The sequence below is a fragment of the Saimiri boliviensis genome, chromosome 1 (assembly GCF_048565385.1).
Source record: "Saimiri boliviensis isolate mSaiBol1 chromosome 1, mSaiBol1.pri, whole genome shotgun sequence".
NCBI lineage: Eukaryota > Metazoa > Chordata > Mammalia > Primates > Cebidae > Saimiri > Saimiri boliviensis.
Window position 1 is genome coordinate 128,659,465 of NC_133449.1, and position 21,399 is coordinate 128,680,863.

General features: G+C 38.0%; 1 protein-coding gene across 9 annotated transcripts in view; it reads right to left on the bottom strand.

The window, feature by feature from the left end:
- Positions 1–21,399, bottom strand: part of TSGA10 (testis specific 10) — a 140,719-nt gene that overhangs the window by 37,737 nt on the left and 81,583 nt on the right. For all 9 annotated transcript variants that reach the window (XM_074403994.1, XM_074403983.1, XM_074403997.1 and 6 more), the window contains one exon: positions 4,579–4,788. In XM_074403994.1, coding sequence (XP_074260095.1) covers positions 4,579–4,788 — 210 coding nt within the window. The remainder of the gene's footprint in view (positions 1–4,578; positions 4,789–21,399) is intronic.

The following is a 21,399-nucleotide window of genomic DNA, read 5'->3' on the forward strand; positions in this document are numbered from 1 at the left end:
TTAGGTCAAAGAGGTTGCTTCTGAATGTGAGTCTACACACTGTGTCATCCATAGAGAAATGCTGGTTATCCAAAAATTGTCACCCGAACTTAACAATGTTTTGCAGGATGTGATTCAAATTATCAGCCGGTCAGGTGTAGTGGTTCATGCCTGTAATCCCAGCACTTTGGGAAGCTGAGGTGGGTAGATCATGAGGTCAAAAAATCAAGACCATCCTGGCCAACATGGTGAAACCCCATCTCTACTAAAAAAAAATACAAAAAAAGATTAGCCGGGCATGGTGGCATGTGCCTGTAATCCTAGCTACTCAGGAAGCTGAGGCAGGAGAATTACTTGAACCTGGGAGGTGGAAGTTGCAGTGAGCTGAGATCGCACCACTGCACTCCAGCCTGGGCAACAGAGCAAGATTCCATCTCAAAATAATAATAACAATAAAATTATCAGCCACATTAAAGTACATGCCCTTCACTCGTATCTGTTCACATAGCTCAGTGAAGAAATGGATGCAGAGCAAACATATCTTCTTTTATACACAAAAGTGAGATGGCTTTCTAAAGGTGTACCACTGGCCAGCGTTTTTGAGTTATGAGAGCCACATTTCTTTTAGAAAATGTCACCACTAGCAGCACATTTGAGTGACACAGAATGGGTCTCAAAACATGCTTACTTGTGTGACATATACAACCTGCTCGAAAAACTCCATCTGTCACTTCAGAGGAGAATGACAACTGTGTTCAAGTTGGCAGATAAAGTGGTTGCATTCAAAATTAAAATGCTGTAATCCCAGCACTCTGGGAGGCCAAGAAAGGCAGATAACTTGAGGTCAGGAGTTCAAGACCAGCCTGGCCAACATGGCGAAATACCGTCTTACTAAAAATACAAAAATCAGCCAGGTGTGGTGGCAGGCATCTGTAATCCCAGCTACTCGGAGGCTGAGGAATCACTTGAACTCAGGAGGTAGAGGTTGTAGTGAGCCAAGATCGTGCCACTGCTCTCCAGCCTGGGCAGCAAAGTGAAAACAAAACAAAACAAAACAAAAACAAAGCCAAACTGGAATTTTGGGGGCAACGAGTGAACACTGGGATTTTTGACATGTTTCAAACATTAGCAGAGATTTTGAAAGAGGCTGAGCCAGGGCCTTCTTTCTCCCAGCTGGTGCACGATCACCTCTCTCAGCTTTCAAAAGAGTTTGAGCTAATTCCTAATCACGAAATACCCCCAAATTTGGAAAGAATTGATCCGCAATCCATTTGTGAGTATGCCAGGTGAATCGATTTTGTCCATGCTAGAAAAGGATCAACTGCCTGAGATGCAAATGATGGCGGCTTTAAAAGTATGTTTGAGACAACTTCAGATCTCCAGATGTTCTGGATTACAGTCAAGCCTGATTATCCTGATATTGCCACAAAAGCACTGAAAAGGCTGCTTCCATTTCCAACATCCTATCTTTGTGAAGCAGGGTTTTCTTCAGTGACAGCAACCAAGACAAGATTATAGACTGGACATAAGCAACACCTTTTGGGTGTCACTGTCTCCCAACACCCCCAGATAGGACTGTCTAGTTGCAGGAAAACAATCTTAGGGCTCCCAGTGATTTTACATTATGGTGAGTTGCATAATGATTTCATTATATATCATAATGTAATAATAACAGAAATCAAGTGCACAATAAATGTAATGCTCTTGAATTATCCCAAAACCATCCCCTGCCCGCCCCCACACCCAATCTGTAGAAAAACTGTCTTCCATGAAGCTGGTCCCTGGTGCCAATAAAGTTGAGGGCCACTGTGATAAAGAACTAGTATCTAGAATATATAAAGAACTCTCCATACTGAACATTAAGAAAAATATCTACCCAGTGATAACATGCGCAAAAGACAAAGAGATGTTTCACCATAGAAGATACAGAGATGAAAACCTCACAAAGAGAATTTCAAGTTCGTTAGTCATTAAGGAAATTACACATTAAAACTACCACAACAAAGTACTATACACATTTCAGAATGGCTAAATTAAAAAATAGTAGCAACAACAAACACTGGGAAGGATGTAGAGAAACTAGGTCACTCATACACCGTTGGTGGGAATGCAAAATGGTATAGACACTTGGGAAGACAGGTTGGCACTTGGTTAAAAAATTAATCATGCACCTAACATAAGAACCCAAAATTATACTTCTGGACATTTACAGAGAAATGAAAACATGATCATACAAAAACCTAAATACAAATGTTTATAATCTTTTGGATAGTACAAATCTTTATTTGTACTATCCAAAAACTAGAAATAACTCCGACATTCTTCAGTGGGTAAATGGTTAAACCAACTGTGTTACACCAATAGGCTGAACAATACTCTGTAATAAAAGGAAATTATTGTAATACTCTGTACATTACTCTGTAATAAAAAGGAACTATTTATACATTAAACAACCTAGACGAATCTCTAGAGAATTACGCTGAGTGGAAAAAGTCAATTCCCAAAAGGTTACATGTTGTATTATTCCAGTTATATAATATTCATGAAATGGCAAAATTATAGAAATGGAAAACAGATTAATGGTTGCAAAGGGATTAAGGAGGGCTTGGGAATAGGAGAGAAGTAGACAAGGTTACAAAAGGGCATCACAGTGGTTCCTGTGATGGAAATGGTCTGCATCTTCCTGAACCAATGTCAAACATCCAATATATTATAGTCTTGTGATATATATAATTTTGAAAGATATTACCATTGGGCAAAACCAGGTAAAGGTTACACGGGCTCTCTCTATATTATTTCTTATGATTGCATGTAAATCTACCATTATCTCAAAATCAAGAGTTTAATCTAGAAAAAAATTATGAGTGCCTCCTATATATAAAGTACAGCTTAAGAAATACAAAAATAAATAGGATGGTTGAGATTGTTACTTTGAGGAGATAATGATACAAACATAAATAACCAAATTCCAATGCAAAAAAAAAAATATTAATGGCAGGGTAACTTAAAGCACTTTGGGAACAGGAAATAAGCCAGAAAACTTGGAGTAAACATCTTTAAATTTTTTTAATTAATATAAATCATTATCAAGATTTTTATATTGTTTTGCTAAGGGCAATGATTTCAAATGATTTCAATTCTCTTTAAGAGGATTATCAGAATATACCCTACCTAGGCATAGTGTGTTTTTTAATAAGCTTTGGTGTATGTTCTGATATTTCTACTTCATATTGTGTCAGTCTGAGTAACATGTAAGCTTTTCCAATTTAAAAACATCAGTAAAAACGTTTACAGAATGTATTGTTTGAATTTTTATAGTGATCAACTATTCTTGAGTTAGTTTCATAATTAAAAGGTACTTACTTAAATAAAAAATAATTTGAAGAGTGAGAATTCTAGCATATACCACTTCATTAAAATATTAGCAGTGGTTCTGATAGAAACAAATTAGATACATGATTCTCAAATGCATCATGCAACTGCAGACTAACAAAAGGTTCGGCCGGGTATGGTGGCTCATGTCTTTAATCCCAGCACTTTGGGAGGCTGAGGTGGGTGGATCACGAGGTCAGGAGATTGAGACCATCCTGGCCAACATGGTGAAACGCTGTCACTACTGAAAATACAAAAATTAGCTGGGCGTGGTGGTGCGTGCCTGTAATCCCAGCTACTTGGGAGGCTGAGGCAGTGAGCCGAGATCGCGTCACTGCACTCCACCCTGGTGATGGAAACAGACTCCATCTCTAAATAAATAAATAAATAAATTAAATAAAAGGTTCAACAGGGTTTGGTAATAACAGAAATTTAAACATCACCAAAATTTGCCACTATTTCAAATACACTATCCATCTTCTATACATACCCTTTTAGGATCCCAGCTCTATCTCTCCAGTCACTTCCTCCTGTGCACACTACACTAGCCATTACAAAGTACTTGTTATTCACTCAGAAATCTATATATACTTCCATATCCTTGCCTATGTTGTTTTTCCTGATTGGGATGCCTCATTCCTTTAGAGCTCAGCAGTACCTTTTTGTGTACTCCTCCCTGATATTCCTGGGCTGAATAGAAATTTCCTCTATAAAGAAAGCTTTCGGTATCTCTTATTAACATATCATTCATTACAAATTATTTGCATGTCAATGGGAAATCCCTGAGGACAGAAATTTATATCTTTTGAAAATTATACTCCCAGTGGCAAGTACAGTGTCAGGCACAAAGTAGATACAATCAACTGAGTTACAGTTAAAAGAATCTGGCCCATTAGTAAATAAATTTAGCGCAAAAGAGTATCATTAAAGTTAAAGTTTAGCTGAATAAACCTCAACCTCATGGTTCCTTGCTGATTGCTATGTCAATGTGTTTTATGATTCTTCTGGCTAAAAGTAAATGCAAATTACACGCTAAAAGGAAGAGTTTCTGTTACAGTCTTAAGTTGTCTGGAATACAGCTGTCATAAACTAATCTCTTAGACTTCTAAAATAAAATCTAAGTTCAAAGATATGGCTTGATGTAATATTTCATAAAAAAGAATTTATTTTCCCAAAATTATGCTAACTTCACAGTAATAGCAATTTTTTAAAAAATGTATTACATACCATTTCTATTTCTTGATCTTTAGCAACCAGCTGTCGATTAAGAAGTTCTTTGCTTGAGTCAAGTTTAATGCAGAGTTCCCTAGTAGAAGACAAATCTGCAAGAGCAGACACTTTTTCAAACTGAACCTTCTGAAGCTCCTCTTCCATTTTTACAACAGACTTATGTAAGGTAGAAATCTGGGACTTGTAAGACCTTTCTGCATTTAAGTGCTGCAAAAATAAAATTATATATGATATAGATATATAATTTAAATTTAATATAATTAAAATTATATATAGAGATATGTATACATATATATTAAACTGGAATAAAACTACAACACAGAAAACAAAGTGGGGCTAATCTCAGAGTAGTACATTTAAGATTGTATGAAGTTTTAGATAATATAGATGGTAACAATATGTACAAAACACTCTAAGAAAGATAAATTCAAGTTTCGATTTTTTTTGTTTACATAAAACCCATGAGCGGGGGTGGTCAACTGGTCATTCTTTTTAACATACTCAGGAAAAAGAAAAAAACTTTTCCACTTAAAAGTCTCCAGCTCCAAAGCTAGTTGAGACATATCGTTTGACCAACAGTTCTACCTATATTAGCCACAGTTTCAATTACTTTATAATACAAATGCTATCATTGTTGTTAAAATGCTAGCCACTGTTTTATTCACAACACCCGTTTCCAAATTCTTGACAGGCATGTCGATTTCAATCATGTTATAAAATGAGAACTGATAACTGTTTGACACTTACTAATACCTTGGAGAGAAAAAGACTAAGGGCAAGTATAAATTATGTATACATCCAGATTATAGGAAATAAGAGCATGGTTTTTAAAACTATGAGACACAACTTACATAAATGCTTTCAAATGTTCAAGATAATTCCACCCCCACCCTTTTCTTTCAGAAAAATATGTCTTACGTAAGTGCACTGCCACCTACAGAGAAGTAGTTGTTTGCTATAATGTGAAGACAAGGAGAACTGAGAAGCAAAGAAATTTATGTGTTTTTACAAGTAATTTTATAAGTGTAAAGCACTACAATTTGCTCGCATTATAAGTTATTTGGTCATAATTCACTCCTACTTTTTCTCTATCTCTTCCCTTCCTTCCTTACTCACTCTTTCTTATTCTTCAAGCCAACTTTTTATCCATCTTTCTGTCCACCCACCTATTCGTCATATATTTATTGAATATACTCTGTGTTCCAGTCACTAAGCCTAGGTACACATTCAATGGTAAGTGGTATCTGCTCTAATAAAACATGTAGACTACTAGAGGAGTCATATATTAATCAAATAATGATACAGATAACTATATAAATGCATATATAAAGAAAATATTTCTGGAGAAAAAGTTATAACAAAGGAAACTGAACCAGACACAGTGGTTCATGCCTGTAATGCCAACACTTTGCAAGGCTGAAGTAAGAGGATCACTTAAGGCTCGAGATCAGCCTGGGCAACACAGCAAGATCCATCTCTAAAAAAAAAAAAAAAAAAAAAAATTAGCCACAGAAGGTCGCACATGCCTGTAGTTTTACCGATTCAGGAGGCTAAGGCAAGAAGATTGCTTGAGCCCAGGAGTTCAAGGCTGCAGTGAGCAATGATGGTGCCACCGCACTCCAGCCTGGGCAACAAAGCAAGACCAGAAAGAAAGAAAGAAAGAAAGAAAGAAAGAAAGAAAGAGACAGAGAGAGAGAGAAAGAGAAAGAGAGAGAGAAAAAGAAGAGAAGAGTAGAAGAGAAGAGAAGAGAAGAGAAGAAGGAAGGAAGGAAGGAAGGAAGGAAGGAAGGAAACTGCCCTAGACTGTGTCTTGGAAGTCAGGAAAGGTTTCCTTGAGTAAATGATACTTGAGTTGAGATCTGAACAGTTAGTGGATATATAGTCTGGTGGGAGAGGAGCTTCCCAAATCAAAGGAATGCTAAGTGCAAAGGTCCTAGGGACGCAGGAAGAATGACATGCTCCAAGAACTGAAAGAAGGCTAGTGTGGCTGGAGCTAAGAGTCAAATGAAAGAGTGAAAGGAGACGCAGCTGAAAAGATATACAAAACTTACAAGACAGGGCCTAGTGAGGCATGTTAAAATTTTGGTCTTTATCCGGTGTACAATGATATTCTTTCTTTTTTTTTTTTTTTTTTTTTTTTTTTTTTGAGATGGGGTGCCCAGGCTGGAGTGCAGTGGCACCATCATTGCTCACTGCAGCCTTGAACTCCTGGGCTCAAGCAATTCTCTTGCCTTAGCCTCCTGAATAGGTAGGACTACAGGCATGTGCGACCCTCTGTGGCTAATTTTTTGGTGTTTTTAGAGATGCGTCTTCCTATGTGCAATGAAAACCCGCTGAAAGATCTTAAATAGGAAGGTGATATGGTCAGATTTGTTTTGAAATAATCACTCTGGATGTTTCAGGTTCTAGTAAGATGGATGCTTAAGCTAAGAGGAAAATCACCTGGATAAAATAGATTTCTTTTTTTGGTTTTGTTTTTGCAATTCAAAGCTGAGCTTGCAGGGAAGTAAAAGAAATTTTCACTACCCAAAACAGGAAATAAAACCAGAGCAGGAAGCAAATGAGCAGCCCTGAAGCTAAGGCTGAGGATAGGAAGACCTAGTATCAATGAATGGCTTATGCTTCAGCATTCAAGCAAGGATAAGAGATAAGAATTTAGGACTCACGGAGAGTTAGAAATGAGACCTTTACATAATCTGGGATTCTTGAAGGCTATAAACTAAACGAATGGAGGCTCCAGCAGCCGGGCACGGTGGCTCAAGCCTGTAATCCCAGCACTTTGGGAGGCCGAGGCGGGTGGATCACGAGGTCAAGAGATCGAGACCATCCTGGTCAATATGGTGAAACCCCGTCTCTACTAAAAATACAAAAAAGTAGCTGGGCATGGTGGCACATGCCTGTAATCCGAGCTACTCAGGAGGCTGAGGCAGGAGAATTGCCTGAACCCAGGAGGCAGAGGTTGCGGTGAGCCGAGATCGCGCCATTGCACTCCAGCCTGGGTAACAAGAGCGAAACTCTGTCTCAAAAAAAAAAAAAAAGAAAAATCCACTTACCCCCACAGAGAGACTGCAAAAACTTATCTTCACCCAGACTCTAGATAGGAAAAAAATTTCTTCTGTAAGAAACTGAAACCTTAGGTGTGACTTCACTCAATTTTAGAGTCTGACTTTACACTACCTATCCTCAATTCTAAACTTTAACATGAAGTTTGACCCAAGTCCATGAGAATACTTAGTAGAAATAATCCATCCTCCTGGAAGGACATTACCACACCCAGGCCACACAAGATTCCCCCAGAAGGGGAAAACATTTGCTTAAGAAGAGCTTATAATCAGCTGGGCGTGGTGGCTCACACCTATAATTTCAGCACTTTGGGAGGCTAAGGCATGCGGATCAGGAGGTTAGGAGTGCGAGACCAGCCTGACGAACATGGTGAAACCCTGTGTCTACTAAATACACAAAAATTAGCTGGGTGTGGTGCTGTGGGCCTGTAATCCCAGCTACTCAGGAGGCTGAGGCAGGAGAATCACTTGAACTCAGGAGGCAGAGGTTGTGGTGAGCTGAGATCAAGCCACAGCACTCCAGCGTGGGCAACAGTGTGAGTCTCTGTCTCAATAAAAATAAAAAAAAAAAGAACTGATAATCAAAACCATTTTCTATTAAGTGATAAATTTGATCCATTTGAATCTGTACTACTGGTACATTTCTTTGTGTACACACAGAACACAGAGAACACAGAGCAAGATGACTATATGCTGGCCATAACACAAGTCTCAGTAAATGTAAAAGACTGGCAAATCAATAACTATAAAGAGCCATTTTCAAAACGCTCCAAATATTGAAAATTAAGAAATATTACAAAACAGTACAATTTAAAAGTATTTTGACACAAAATAAAATGAAAACACAACATATCAAATGTGTAGAATGGGAATTCCATTTCTGATATGGCAATATGAGAACTCCATGAAACCATTCCCTAATGAAGCTAATGAAAATTATTTTTAAAAACCTTAAATTGCCTATAAATGCTCTCTGGAAATCCTGAGGACATACAGGAGATAAAGGGACATTTACTCAAGAAAACCTACTAAAATTCACCAGGAAGAGTAAAAGTCTGTAGCATCTGCTCCCTCTCCTCCCACTCCCAGCTCAGCTAATTGAAACACCACTCAAGATGGGAACAGCTAAGAAGAGACAGCTCATTCATTCCCCAGCTCCCAATCAAGGTTTACAATATTTTCCCAGAAGGGGTAGGTAACAGTATTACTCATCCTGCTCCCACCTACTCATTTCAGAAGCTAAATTCTTGACATGTATGGCTGAGAGGGTGGGGTTCCCTTCTGCCCCCACACATGGAATGGGGGATCTATCTCATGTGTGACACTGAACATAGTGGAGCTTAACAGCTGGGTGTAGTGAGGAAAAGAGACAGTCAAAAAGGGCCTTGCTTAAAACCACTGCCATCCCAGGGTGTCCGTGAAAATACCCAAGGCTGAACCCTCTGAGGAGCAACATCACAGGCTTCACACTGCAGAGGGGATACTAGACTTCATCAAAATAACTGAATCAGTTACTAAGCATATAAGCAAACAGGCTTCTAGTTTGTTCCAGTATGTGAAGAACTTAAAAGTCATCACTCCCAACCTCGTAACAAGAAAAAGCTGAACAACTGAAATTCAACAACTTTTCTTAGATCCATCAGATCTAAGGAATACTACTTTAAATATAATGACATAGAAAAATTAAAAAGGAAAAACATATACCATTTAAATAAATAAGGACAAAGAGACAACTGCTGCCCAGTAAAATGGAGAGAAAGGCAAATACAGAGAATCACAGCTTACTAGGAGCAGAAGGTATCGCTGGAGTTAGGAGCTGGTAGAACAACTAAAAAGAGTGAGTAATTCCTGGAGACTGAGCATGGACTTGAGAGATAAAAACTCTCAGGGAGCCAGCCTTAGAGGCCCCCACTTTCATTAGTGTTACCTCCAGAGGCCTCAATAGGTTTTCAAGGCAAAGATCAAAGAAAAATCCCCTCATGCTTCTGGCAAGGTGAGGGGGTAAGTAACCTTTTAAAAATAAGTCCAGAGCATTCTGTTCTAAACAAAGATCTGCCCTTAAGGGAAATGATTTTGCCAGACACTAACCAACATGGTTTTAACAGATCTTAACTGATGTGCAGACAGGGAAACATCCAATTCAGATCTCTTCTGCCTTTCTGTCTCACCTAATAAGGAAAAAATGCTGAGAAACATTTGTGATAGTCACAGCCAACTAAAACATATTCCCTGTAAAACACTGAGACCAAATCACAGGATTACAGCATGCTACTCCTTCACCCACATTTTACCACCACATCAATAGGGCTCCTGTATAATAATGGAATTACAGCTGAAAGAATTGCAAGGCTATGATTCTATTTAAAAGGAGTCTCTAGAGAAACCCAGAGACAACAGGGGAGACAAAATTAGAAATCCAGAGGAAATCTCAGCCTCTGATACATATAGCTACTGTAAACAATAAACTACCTAACCCTAGGCAGATAAGTATAATCTTAAGAGACAAAGAAAGCAGCAAAACCAGACTTGTATATGGCAGATATTTTGAAATTATCAGACCAGGAATTTAAAATAACTATGATTAATATGCTAAGAGCTGTAAGGAAAAAAGTGAACAATATCCAAGAACAGATAGGACAAAGATGAAAACTCTAAAAAAAAAGGGGAGGCTTAAAAGGAAATTCTAGAAACTCAAAACACTGTAACAGAAATAAAGAATGCCTTAGGTGAGCTCATCAGCAGACTGAATACGGCCTATGAAAGAGTCAGTGTGTTTGAAAATAAGTCAACAGAAACTACAGACTTCCCAAACTGAAAAGCAGAAGAAAAAAAAATGGTGTTATCTTGCTCTCTTCACAGTCTTTGGGAGCCAAGACAGGTTTTTGAGTTGAGGTGTGCTGGTGCACGGGGCTTATGTAATACCACATTCTAGAACAGAAATAAATGGGTGGATTTTGTGGGACCTGGGGCATCCTAAAAGGGATCCTTGGTAGGGGAGGAAGCCCTGTAGACAGGATATAAGATGACATGGCCAGGCTATCCAGCAAAGAGAGCCCAGCAGGTAGCACAGAGAAGGCTGGTCAGCTGTCTGGGGCTCCAACAAGACTTGAGATTTGCCTCGCCTTGGTCAGGCTGCTCTTTGGCCACTGTGTTACATGGCCTGAGACCAGCTGCTTCAGTAACAGTCTCTACCATTAAGCCTGGGGGTGGAACAGGAGCGGATCTCTTACAACATTTGGGGCATGGACCTCCAAACTTCTGTCTGTGATATACTGACTATACCTACATATGTATATGTGCAAAAGTACATATTTACCCAAAAAAAGGTAATATCTGCATTGTTTTGCGAGCTTTATTTATTTAAGTTCTGGGATACATGTGCAGAACATGCAGGGTTTTTTCATAGGTATACACATGCCACGGTGGTTTGCTGGACCCATCAACCTGTCATCTACATTAGGTATTTCTCCTAATGCTATCCCTCCGCTAGCCCCCCCCCCAATGCCTGACAGGCCCCAGCGTGTGATGTTCCCCTCCCTGTGTCCATGTGTTCTCATTGTTCAACTCCCACTTCTGAGTGAGAACATGTGGTGTTTGGTTTTCTGCTCTTGTGTTAGTTTGCTAAGAATGACAGTTTCCAGCTTCATCCATGTCCCTGCAAAGGACATGAACTCATCCTTTTTTATGGCTGCACAGTATTCCATGGTGTATATATGCCACATTTTCTTTATCTAGTCTATAAAGAGGGTGGGCATTTGGGTTGGTTCCAAGTCTTTCCTATTGTAAATAGTGCTTCAATAAACATATGTGTGCATATGTCTTTATATTAGAATGATTTATACTCCTTCGGGTATATATCCAGTAATGGGATTGCTGGGTCAAATGGTATTTGTAGTTCTAGATCCTTGAAGAATCACACTGTCTTCCACAATGGTTGAACTAATTTACACTCACACCAACAGTATAAAAGTGTTCCTATTTCTCCACATCCTCTCCAGCATCTGTTTCCTGACTTTTTAATAATCACCATTCCATTCCAACTGGCATAAGATGGTATTTCACTGTGGTTTTGATTTGCATTTCTCTAATGACCAGTAATGATGAGTTTTTTTTTTTTGAGACGGAGTTTTGCTCTTGTTACCCAGGCTGGAGTGCAATGGCGCGATCTCAGCTCACTGCAACCTCCACCTCCTGGGTTCGGACAATTCTCCTGCCTCAGCCTCCTGAGTAGCTGGGATTACAGGCATGCGCCACCATGCCCAGTTAATTTTTTTGTATTTTTAGTAGAGACGGGTTTTCACCATGTTGACTAGGATGGTCTCGATCTCTTGACTTCGTGATCCACCTGCCTCGGCTTTTTTTTTTTTTTTTTTTTTTTTTGTATATTTGTTGGCAGCATAGATGTCTTCTTTTGAGAAGTGTGTTCATATCCTTTGCCCACTTTTTGATGGTTTTTTTCCTTGTAAATTTGTTTAAATTCCTTGTAGATTCTGGATATTCGCCCTTTGTCATATGGATAGATTGCAAAATTTTTCTCCTACTCTGTAGGTTGCCTGTTCATTCTGATGATAAGTTTCTTTGCTATGTAGAAGCTCTTTAGTTTAATTAGATCCCATTTGTCAATTCTGGCTTTTGTTGCCATTGCTTTTGGTATTTTAGTCATGAAGTCTTTGCCCATGCTTATGTCTTAGAATTGCCTTGGCTATATGTGCTCTTTTTTGGTTCCATATGAAACTTAAAAGCAGTTTTTTTCTAATTCTGTGAAGAAAGTCAATGGTAGCTTGACGGAGATAGCACTATAAATCTATAAATTACTTTGGGCAGTATGGCCATTTTCATGATTTGATTCTTCCTATCCATGAGCATGTTTTTCCATTTGTTTGTGTCCTTATTTCCTTGAACAGTGGTTTGTAGCTCTCCTTGAAGAGGTCCTTCACATCCCTTGTTATTTGTATTCCTACGTATTTTATTCTCTTTGTAGCAATTTTGAATGGTAGTTAACGCATGATTTGGCTCTCTGTCATTGGTATATAGGAAAGCCTGGGATTTTTGCATACTAATTTTGTATCCTGAGACTTTGCTGAAGTTGCTTATCAGCTTAAGATTTTGGGCTGAGATGATGGGGTTTTCTAAATATACAAGCATGTCATCTGCAAACAGAAACAATCTGACTTTCTCCCTTCCTATTTTATTTTCTTTCTTTCTTTCTCTTGCCTGATTGTCCTGGCCAGACCTTCCAATACTATGTTGAATGGGAGTGGTGAGAGAGGGCATCCTTGTCTAGTACCAGTTTTCAAAGGGAATACTTCCAGCTTTTGCCCATCCAGTATGATATTGGCTGTGGGTTTGTCATAAATAGCTCTTATTATTTTGAGATATGTTCCATCAGTACTTAGTTTGTTGACAGTTTTTAGCATGAAGGGGTGCTGAATTATATCAAAGGCCTTTTCTGCATCTATTGAGATAATCATGTGGTTTTTGTCATTGGTATTGTTTATATGATGGATTACATTTATTGATTTGCATATGTTGAACCAGCCTTACATCCCAGGGATGAAGCTGACTTGATTGCAATGAATAAGCTTTTTGATGTGCTGCTAGATTCAATTTCCCAGTATTTTATTGAGGATTTTCACATCGATGTTCATCAGGAATATTGGCCTAAATTTTTTTGTTTTTGTGTCTCTGCCAGGTTTTGGTATCAGGATGATGCTGACCTCATAAAATGAGTTATGAAGGAGTCCCTCTTTTTCTGTTGTTTGGAATAGTTTCAGAAGGAATGGTATCAGCTCCTCTTTATACCTCTGGTAGAATTCAGCTGTGAATCATCTCGTCCTGGGCTTATTTTGGATGGTAGGCTATTAATTACTGCCTCAACTTCAGAATTTGTTATTGGTCTATTCAAGGATGTGATTACTGCCTGCTTTAGTCTTGGGAGGCTGTATGTGTCCAGGAATTTATCCATTTCTTCTAGATTTTCTAGTTTATTTGCCTAGAGGTGTTTATAGTATTCTCTGAAGGGAGTTTATATTTCTGTGGGATAAATGGTGATATTCCCTTTATCATTTTTTATTGTATATATTTGATTCTTCTCTCTTTTCTTCATTAATGTCTATTTTATTAATCTTCCCCCCCCCCCAAAAAAAAAAAAACAGCTCATGGATTCATTGATTTTTTTGAAAGGTTTTTCATGTGTCTATCTCTTTCAGTTCTGTTCTGATCTTAGCTATTAGTTCTACTAGCTTTTGAATTTGTTTGCTCTTGCTTCTCTAGTTCTTTTCATTGTGATGCTAGGGTATTGATTTTAGCTCTTTCCCACTTTCTCTTGTGGGCATTTAGTGCTATAAATTTCCCTTTAAATACTGCTTTAACTGTGTCCCAGAGATTCTGGTATGTTGTGTTTTTGTTATCATTGGTTTCAAATAATTTATTTATTTCTGACTTAATTTCATTATTTATTTAGTAGTCTTCAGGAGCAGGTTGCTTAGTTTCTATGGAGTTGTGCAGTTTTGAGTGGATGTCTTAATCCTGAGTTCTAATTTGATTGCACTGTGGTCTGAGAGACTGTTTGTTATGGGTTCCATTCTTTTACATTTGCTTAGAAGTGTTTAACCTGCAATTATGTAATCAATTTTAGAATAAGTGCCATGTGGTGCTGAAAAGAATGTGTATGCTATTGATTTGGAGTGTAGAGTTCTGTAGATATCTATTAGGTCTGTTTGGTCCAGAGCTGACTTCAAGTCCTGGATATCTTTGTTAATTTTCTGTCTCATTTATCTGTCTAATATTGATAGTGGGGTGTTAAAGTCTCCCACTATTACTGTGTGGGAGTCTCAGTCTCTTTAGTAGGTCTCTAAGAACTTCCTTTATGAACCTGGGTGCTCCTACATTGGATGCATATATGTTTAGGATAGTTAGCTCTTCTTGTTGCATTGATCCCTTTACCATTATGTAATGCCCTTCTTTGTCTCTTTTGATCTTTGTTGGTTTAAAGTGTGTTTTATCAGAACTAGGACTGCAACCCCGTTTTTTTGTTTTTTGGTTTTGTTTGTTTGTTTGTTTGTTTTTGGCTTTCTAGTTGCTTGGTAAATATTCCTCCATCCCTTCATTTTGAGCCTATGTGTGTGTTTGCAAGTGAGAGGTGTCTCCTGAATACAGCATACTAATTGGTCTTGACTCTTTATCCAATTTGCCAGTCTGTGTCTTTTAATTGGGGCATTTAGCCCATTTGCATTTAAGGTTAATATTGTTATGTATAAATTTGATCCTTCCATTAAGATGCTAGCTGGTTATTTTTCCTGTCAGTTGATGCAGTTCCTTTGTAGTGTCAATGGTCTTTACAATTTTGTATGTTTTTGCAGTGGCTGGTACCAGTTGTTCCTTTCCATATTTAGTGCTTCCTTCAGGAGCTCTTGTAAGGCAGGCCTGGTGGTGACAAAATCTCAGCATTTGCTTGTGTGTAAAGGATTTTATTTCTCCTTCACTTATGAAGTTTAGTTTGGCAGGATATGAAATTCTGGGTTGAATATTCTTTTCTTTAAGAATGTTAAATATTGGCCACCACTCTCTTTTTGCTTATAGCATTTCTGCAGAGAGATCCATTGTTAGGCTGATGGTTTCCCTTTGTGGGTAACCCGACCTTTCTCTCTGGCTGCTCTTAATATATTTTCCTTCATTTCAATCTTGTTGAATCTGATGATTATGTGTCTTGGGGTTTCTCTTCTCAAGGAGTATCTTTGTGGTGTTCTCTGTATTTCCTGAATTTGAATGTTGGCCTTTCTTGCTAGATTGGAAAGTTCTCCTGGATAATATCCTGAAGAGTGTTTTCCAAATTGGTTCCATTCTCCCTGTCACTTTCAGGTACACCAATCAAATGTAGGTTTAGTCTTTTCATAGTTTCATATTTCTTGGAGGCTTTATTCATTCCTTTTCATTCTTTTTTCTCTAATCTTGTCTGCTCTCTTTATTTCATTAAGTTGATCTTCAATCTCTGATATCCTTTATTCCACTTGATCAATTCAGCTATTGATACTTGTGTATGCTTCATGAAGCTCTTATGCTGTGTTTTTCAGCTCCATCAGGTAATTCATGCTCTTCTCTAAACTGCTTATTCTAGTCAGCAATTCCTCTAACCTTTCTTCAAGGTTCTTAGCTTCTTTGCATTGTGTTAGAACATGCTCCTTTAACTCAGAGGAGTTTATGACCCACCTTCTGAAGCCTACTTCTGTCACTTTATCAAACTCATTCTCCATCCAGTTTTGTTCCCTTTCTGGCAAGTTGTGATCCTTTGGAAGAAAAGAGGCATTCTGTTTTTTGGAATTTTCAGCCTTTTTGTGCTGGTTTGTCCTCATCTTCACTGATTTAGCTACCTTTGGTCTTTGATGGTGGTGACCTTCAGATGTGGTTTATGTGTGGACATCATTTTATTTGATGTTGACATCATTTCTTTCTGTTTGTTTTCCTTCTATCCCTTCCTTTGTTAGTTTTCCTTCTATCCCTATTTCCTTCTATATTCCTCTGCTGCAAGTCTGCTGGAGTTTTCTGGAGTTCCACTCGAAACCCAGTTTGCCTGGGTATCACCAGTGGAGGCTGCAGAACAGCAAGACTGGTACCTGTTCCTACCTCTGGAAGCTTCATCCCAGAGGGGCACCTGTGAAGTCCCAGTTGCAGTCCTCCTGTATGACATCTCTGCTATTCCCTGCTGGGAGGTGTCTCCCAGGCAGGAGGAATGGGGGTCAGGGACCCAACTGAGGAGGCAGTCTGTCCCTTAGAAGAGCTCAAGCATTATGCTGGGAAATCCACTGCTCTCTTCAGAGCTGGCACGCAGGAACATTAAAGACTGCTAAAGCTGCACCCACAGCTGCTCCTTCCCCCAGGTGCTCTGTCCCAGGAAGATGGGAATTTGACTTATAAGCCCCTGACTAGGGCATTTCTTTCAGAGATGCCCTGCCCAGAGAGGAGGAATTTAGAGAGGCAGTCTGGCTACAGCAGCTTTGTGGAGCTGAGGTGGGCTCTGCCCAGTTCCAACTTCCCTGTGGCTTTGTTTACACAGTGAGGGGAAAACCACCTACTCAAGCCTCAGTAATGATGGATGTCCCTACCCCAGCAAGCTCCAGCATCCCAGGTCGACTTCAGACAGCTGTCCTGGCAGCGATTATTTCAAGCCAGTGGATCTTAGCTTTCTGGGCTCTGTGGGGGTGGGATCTGCTGAGCTAGACCACTTGGCTCCCTGGCTTCAGCCCCTTTTCTAGGAGAATGAATGGTTCTGTCTCTCTGGTGCTCCAGACACCACTGGGGTTTGAAAAAACTCCTGTGGCTAGCTCCATGTCTGCCCAAACAGCCACCCAGTTATGTCCTTGAAACCCAGGGCCCTGGTGGTGTAGACATGCAAGGGGGGAATCTCCTGGTCTGCAGGTTGTGAAGACCATGCGAAAAGCATAGTATCTGGGCTGGAGTGTACGGATACTCGTGGCACAGTCCCTCACAGCTTCCCTTGGCCAGAAGAGCCCTTTCACTTTCCGGGTGAAGAGATCTCCCAGCCTGCTTCTGCTCACCCTCTGTGGGCTGCACCCACTGTCTAACCAGTCCCAATGAGACAAGCTGGTACCTCGGTTGGAAATGGAAAAATCACCCACCTTCTGCATTGATCTTGCTGGGAGCTGCAGACCAGAGCTGTTCTTATTTCGGCCATCTTGCCAGCCACCTTTATTTTATTTTATTTTACTGTTATTATTATTATTATTATTAGTAGTAGTAGTAGTAGTATTATTTTGGAGACAGAGTCTTGCTTTGTCGCCCAGGCTGAAGTGCAGAGGCGCAATCTCAGCTCACTGTAACCTCCGCCTCCCAAATTCAAGTGATTCTCCTGCCTCAGCCTCTTCAGTAGCTGGGATTACAGACATGCAGCACCATGCCTGGCTAATTTTTTTTTTTTTGTACTTTTAGTAGAGACAGGGTTTCACCATGTTGGCCAGGCTGGTCTCAAACTCCTGACCTCAGGTGATCCACCCTCCTTGGCCTCCCAAAGTGCTGGGATTATGAGCCACATTCTTTAATTTGGAAGATTGAGAATAACACATTTTCTAGCAACCAGATGTCATATTTAACAACCAAAACTTCAAAGTAGGCATTAAAAATATGTTCAAAGACCTAAATGATACATGGTTAATGAAGTAAAGGAAGATATAATGACTATGTCTCATCAAATAAAGACTATCAAAAAATATATAGTAATCATTTTTTTAAAATGGAATGTCTAAAACTTGAAATTATAATAATTGAAATGAAAAAATTTCCCAGAGGGTCTCAGCAGTAGATTCTGAACTGGCAGGGGAAACACTCTGCAAATCTGAAAAAGATTGATGGAGATTATGCAACTAGATGAAGAAAGAAAAGCAGAATGAAGAAAAATTAACAAACCTCAGAAAAATGAAGGACACCAACTTACATATAATGATAGTACTAAAAGGAGAGGATATATAGAGAGAAAGGGGTAGAAGAAATAATTGAAAAAATAGTGGCTGGAAATTTCACAGGAAATTCCAATCTTCACATTTATGATGCTAAATAAATAAGTAGGATAAAGGCTAAGAGAGCTACAATCAGATATATAATTATAAAAATGCTGAAAGCAAGAAACGTATCTTGAAAGAAGCAAGGGGAAATGCCTTGTCAATTGTACAGGAACTCCAATAATATTAACAGCTGACTTCCAAGCAGAATCAATGGAATCCAGAAAGCAGTGATCTAACATATTCAAAGAGCTCAAAAAATAAAACAACCCAATATACCAAGAATTCTTGTCAACCAAGAAGCCTACACCTAGGAAAGCTACCTTTCAGAATAAAGGAAAAATACATTCCTAGAGAAAGAAAAAGTGAGAGCATACCTTGTTAGCAGATCCACCATATAAGAAACACTAAAGGAAGTTCTTCAAACTGAAAGTAACTGATCACAGATGATAATTCAAAACCACACACAAAAAGCAAACAGCAGTAATAAAAGTAATTATTCAATTATAAAAGACAGTATAAATGCGTATCTCTTTTCCATCTGAACTGATTTTAAAATCAATTATATAATATTATATAAGATGATAAAATATAATTATACTATTGGTTCTATAGCATATAAAATATATTTACCAATAAAAGCACAAAGAATGTGGGTGAGAGCAAAGCTTTATTGTACTAAGGAAATGAAAAGAGACTAGTGCAAAGTCAAAGTAACAATGAAGACTCCCAGAAACAAGAGGGCAGGGGAAGGCTAGCATAACAAAAATCTATAAATATAAAGTTGCCCTCATTTTTCCTCTCAGCTTTTTAAAAAGACACACAAGTCTATAAAGTTAGAATAGCAACAATGCATTGCTGTGTAGTATACAGAAGTACAGGTTGATCATACTAATATGAAAATCCAAAATAATCCAAAATCAGAAACTTTTTGAGTACTGACATGATATTAAAAGGAAATGCTCATTAAAGCATTTCAAATTTCAGATTTTCATATGTATTTGGAAATGCCCAACTAGTAAGTAAAATTCAAATATTCCATAATCAGAAAAAAATCCAAAATCTGAAACACTTCTGGTCCCAAGCATTCTGAATAAGGGATACTCACCTTGTAAAATGTATAACAGTAATAAAACAAGATGGAGGAAAAGGGAATAGAACTATATAAGAGTAATAGTTTCACATTTCATCAGAATTTGATTCTGGTAAGTAAAATGGCATATGGCAAACAAAAATAATTCACAAAAGGCAGGGATTAAAAAAAATCACAATTTTTTTTTTTTTTTTTTTTGAGATGGAGTCTCACTCTGTTGCCCAGGCTGGAGTGCAGTAGCATGCTCTCAGCTCACCACAGCCTCCGCCTCCTGGATTCAAGCAATTCTCCTGCCTGCCTCAGCCTCCCAAGTACCTGGGACTACAGGTGCATGCCACCATGCCCAGCTAATTTTTGTATTTTGAGTAGAGACGGGATTTCACCATGCCGGCCAGGCTGGTCCTAAACTCTTGACCTTGTGATTCACCCATCTTAGCCTCCCAAAGTGCTGGGATTACAGGCGTGAGCCACCGTGCCTGGCCAAAAGAATTTTTCTAATGTTTTATTAGACAATATACACTTAATGCAAAAGAAAACAGTAAATGAAGAACAGAGGAACAAAAAGGCATAAGTCATATAGAAAAAAGTAAAAAGGCAGATGTAAATCCAACTACAGTCTTGTGACACATATAGCGTTTTGGTCAATGATGGACCAGCACATGTGATGGTGGGCCCATAGATTACATCATATTTTTACTGTACCTTTTCTATGTTTACATACACAAACACTTATCATTGTATTACTATTGCCTATATATTCGGTACAGTAACATGCTGTACAGGTTTGTAATCTAGGCATAAGAGGCTATTCCATACCTTTAATATACCCTCTAGGTTTCCTGTTATACCATCTAGGTTTCCAGAAGTACACTCTATGATGTTCATACAACAAAACTGCCTAATGTCACACTTCTCAGAATATATTCTCATCAGTAAGAGACACATGACTGTATATCAATAATATTAAATGTAAACTTATGAAGCAATTTAATCACAGAAAGTGAAAGACTAAGTAAATAAACAAGGTTCAACTATGTGCTGTCTAAAGAGACATACTTTAGTTTTCAAAGACAAATAGATTGACACTAAAAGGATAAAAAAATGTATCATGCAAAGAACAACATAGGAAAGCTGAGGTGGTTGTGATAATATCAGAGAAAACAGAGCTTTAAAAAATGTTACTAAAGATAAAGAAGGACATTATACCATGATAAAGGGTCAATCCATCAGAAGTGCATAACAATATATGTATATATGAACTCAGTAACAAAGCACTAAGTAAATGAACAAAAAACTGACAGAAATAAAGGGAAAATGATAAAATTCAAAGCTAATGTTCAGATTTCAATACCTCACTTACAATAATGTTACCAAAATAGGCAGAAGAGAACAGGTAAATAGAAGACTTAAACAATATTATAAACCAATTAGACCTAGCAAGCATCTATAGATCACTTCATCAAACAAAGTAGAATAAACATTTTTTTCCAAGTACACATGAAACATTCTCTAGAATAGACACTACATTGGGCTATAACTCAAAATCAAGAAATTTTTTTAAAACTGTAAAAATATAAAGTATGTTTTCCAACCATAATAATGTAATAAAATTATAAATGAGTAACAGAAAGGGAAACTCACAAATAGGTAGAAATAAAAAATATAGTCTGAAATAACCATGGGACAAAGAAGAAATTAAAAGGAAAATTGGAAAATACTTTGAGATAACTTAAAATGAACATACAACATATCTAAACTTATGAGATGCCTCTAAAGCAGTGCTGAGAAGAAAACTGATACAGGTAAGTATCTATCTTTAAAAAGAATAAAAATCTCAAATCAAAAACCTAACTTCTTAAGACACTAAAAAAGAAATGCAAACAAAATCTAAGGCAGGCGGAAGGAAGAAAAATAAAAATATAAAGTTTAGAGCAGAAATTATAATAACAAAGACTAGAAAAATAGTAGAAAGTATCAATAAAAATAAGAGTTGATTTCTGAAAAAGATAAACTGACAAAACTTTAGCTAGACTAAGAAAAAAAGAAGTCTCAAATAAATACAACTATAAATGAAAGAAGAGACACTACAAGAAATGCAAAGGATCATAAGTGACTATTATGAATAATTATATGCTGACAAATTGGATATCCT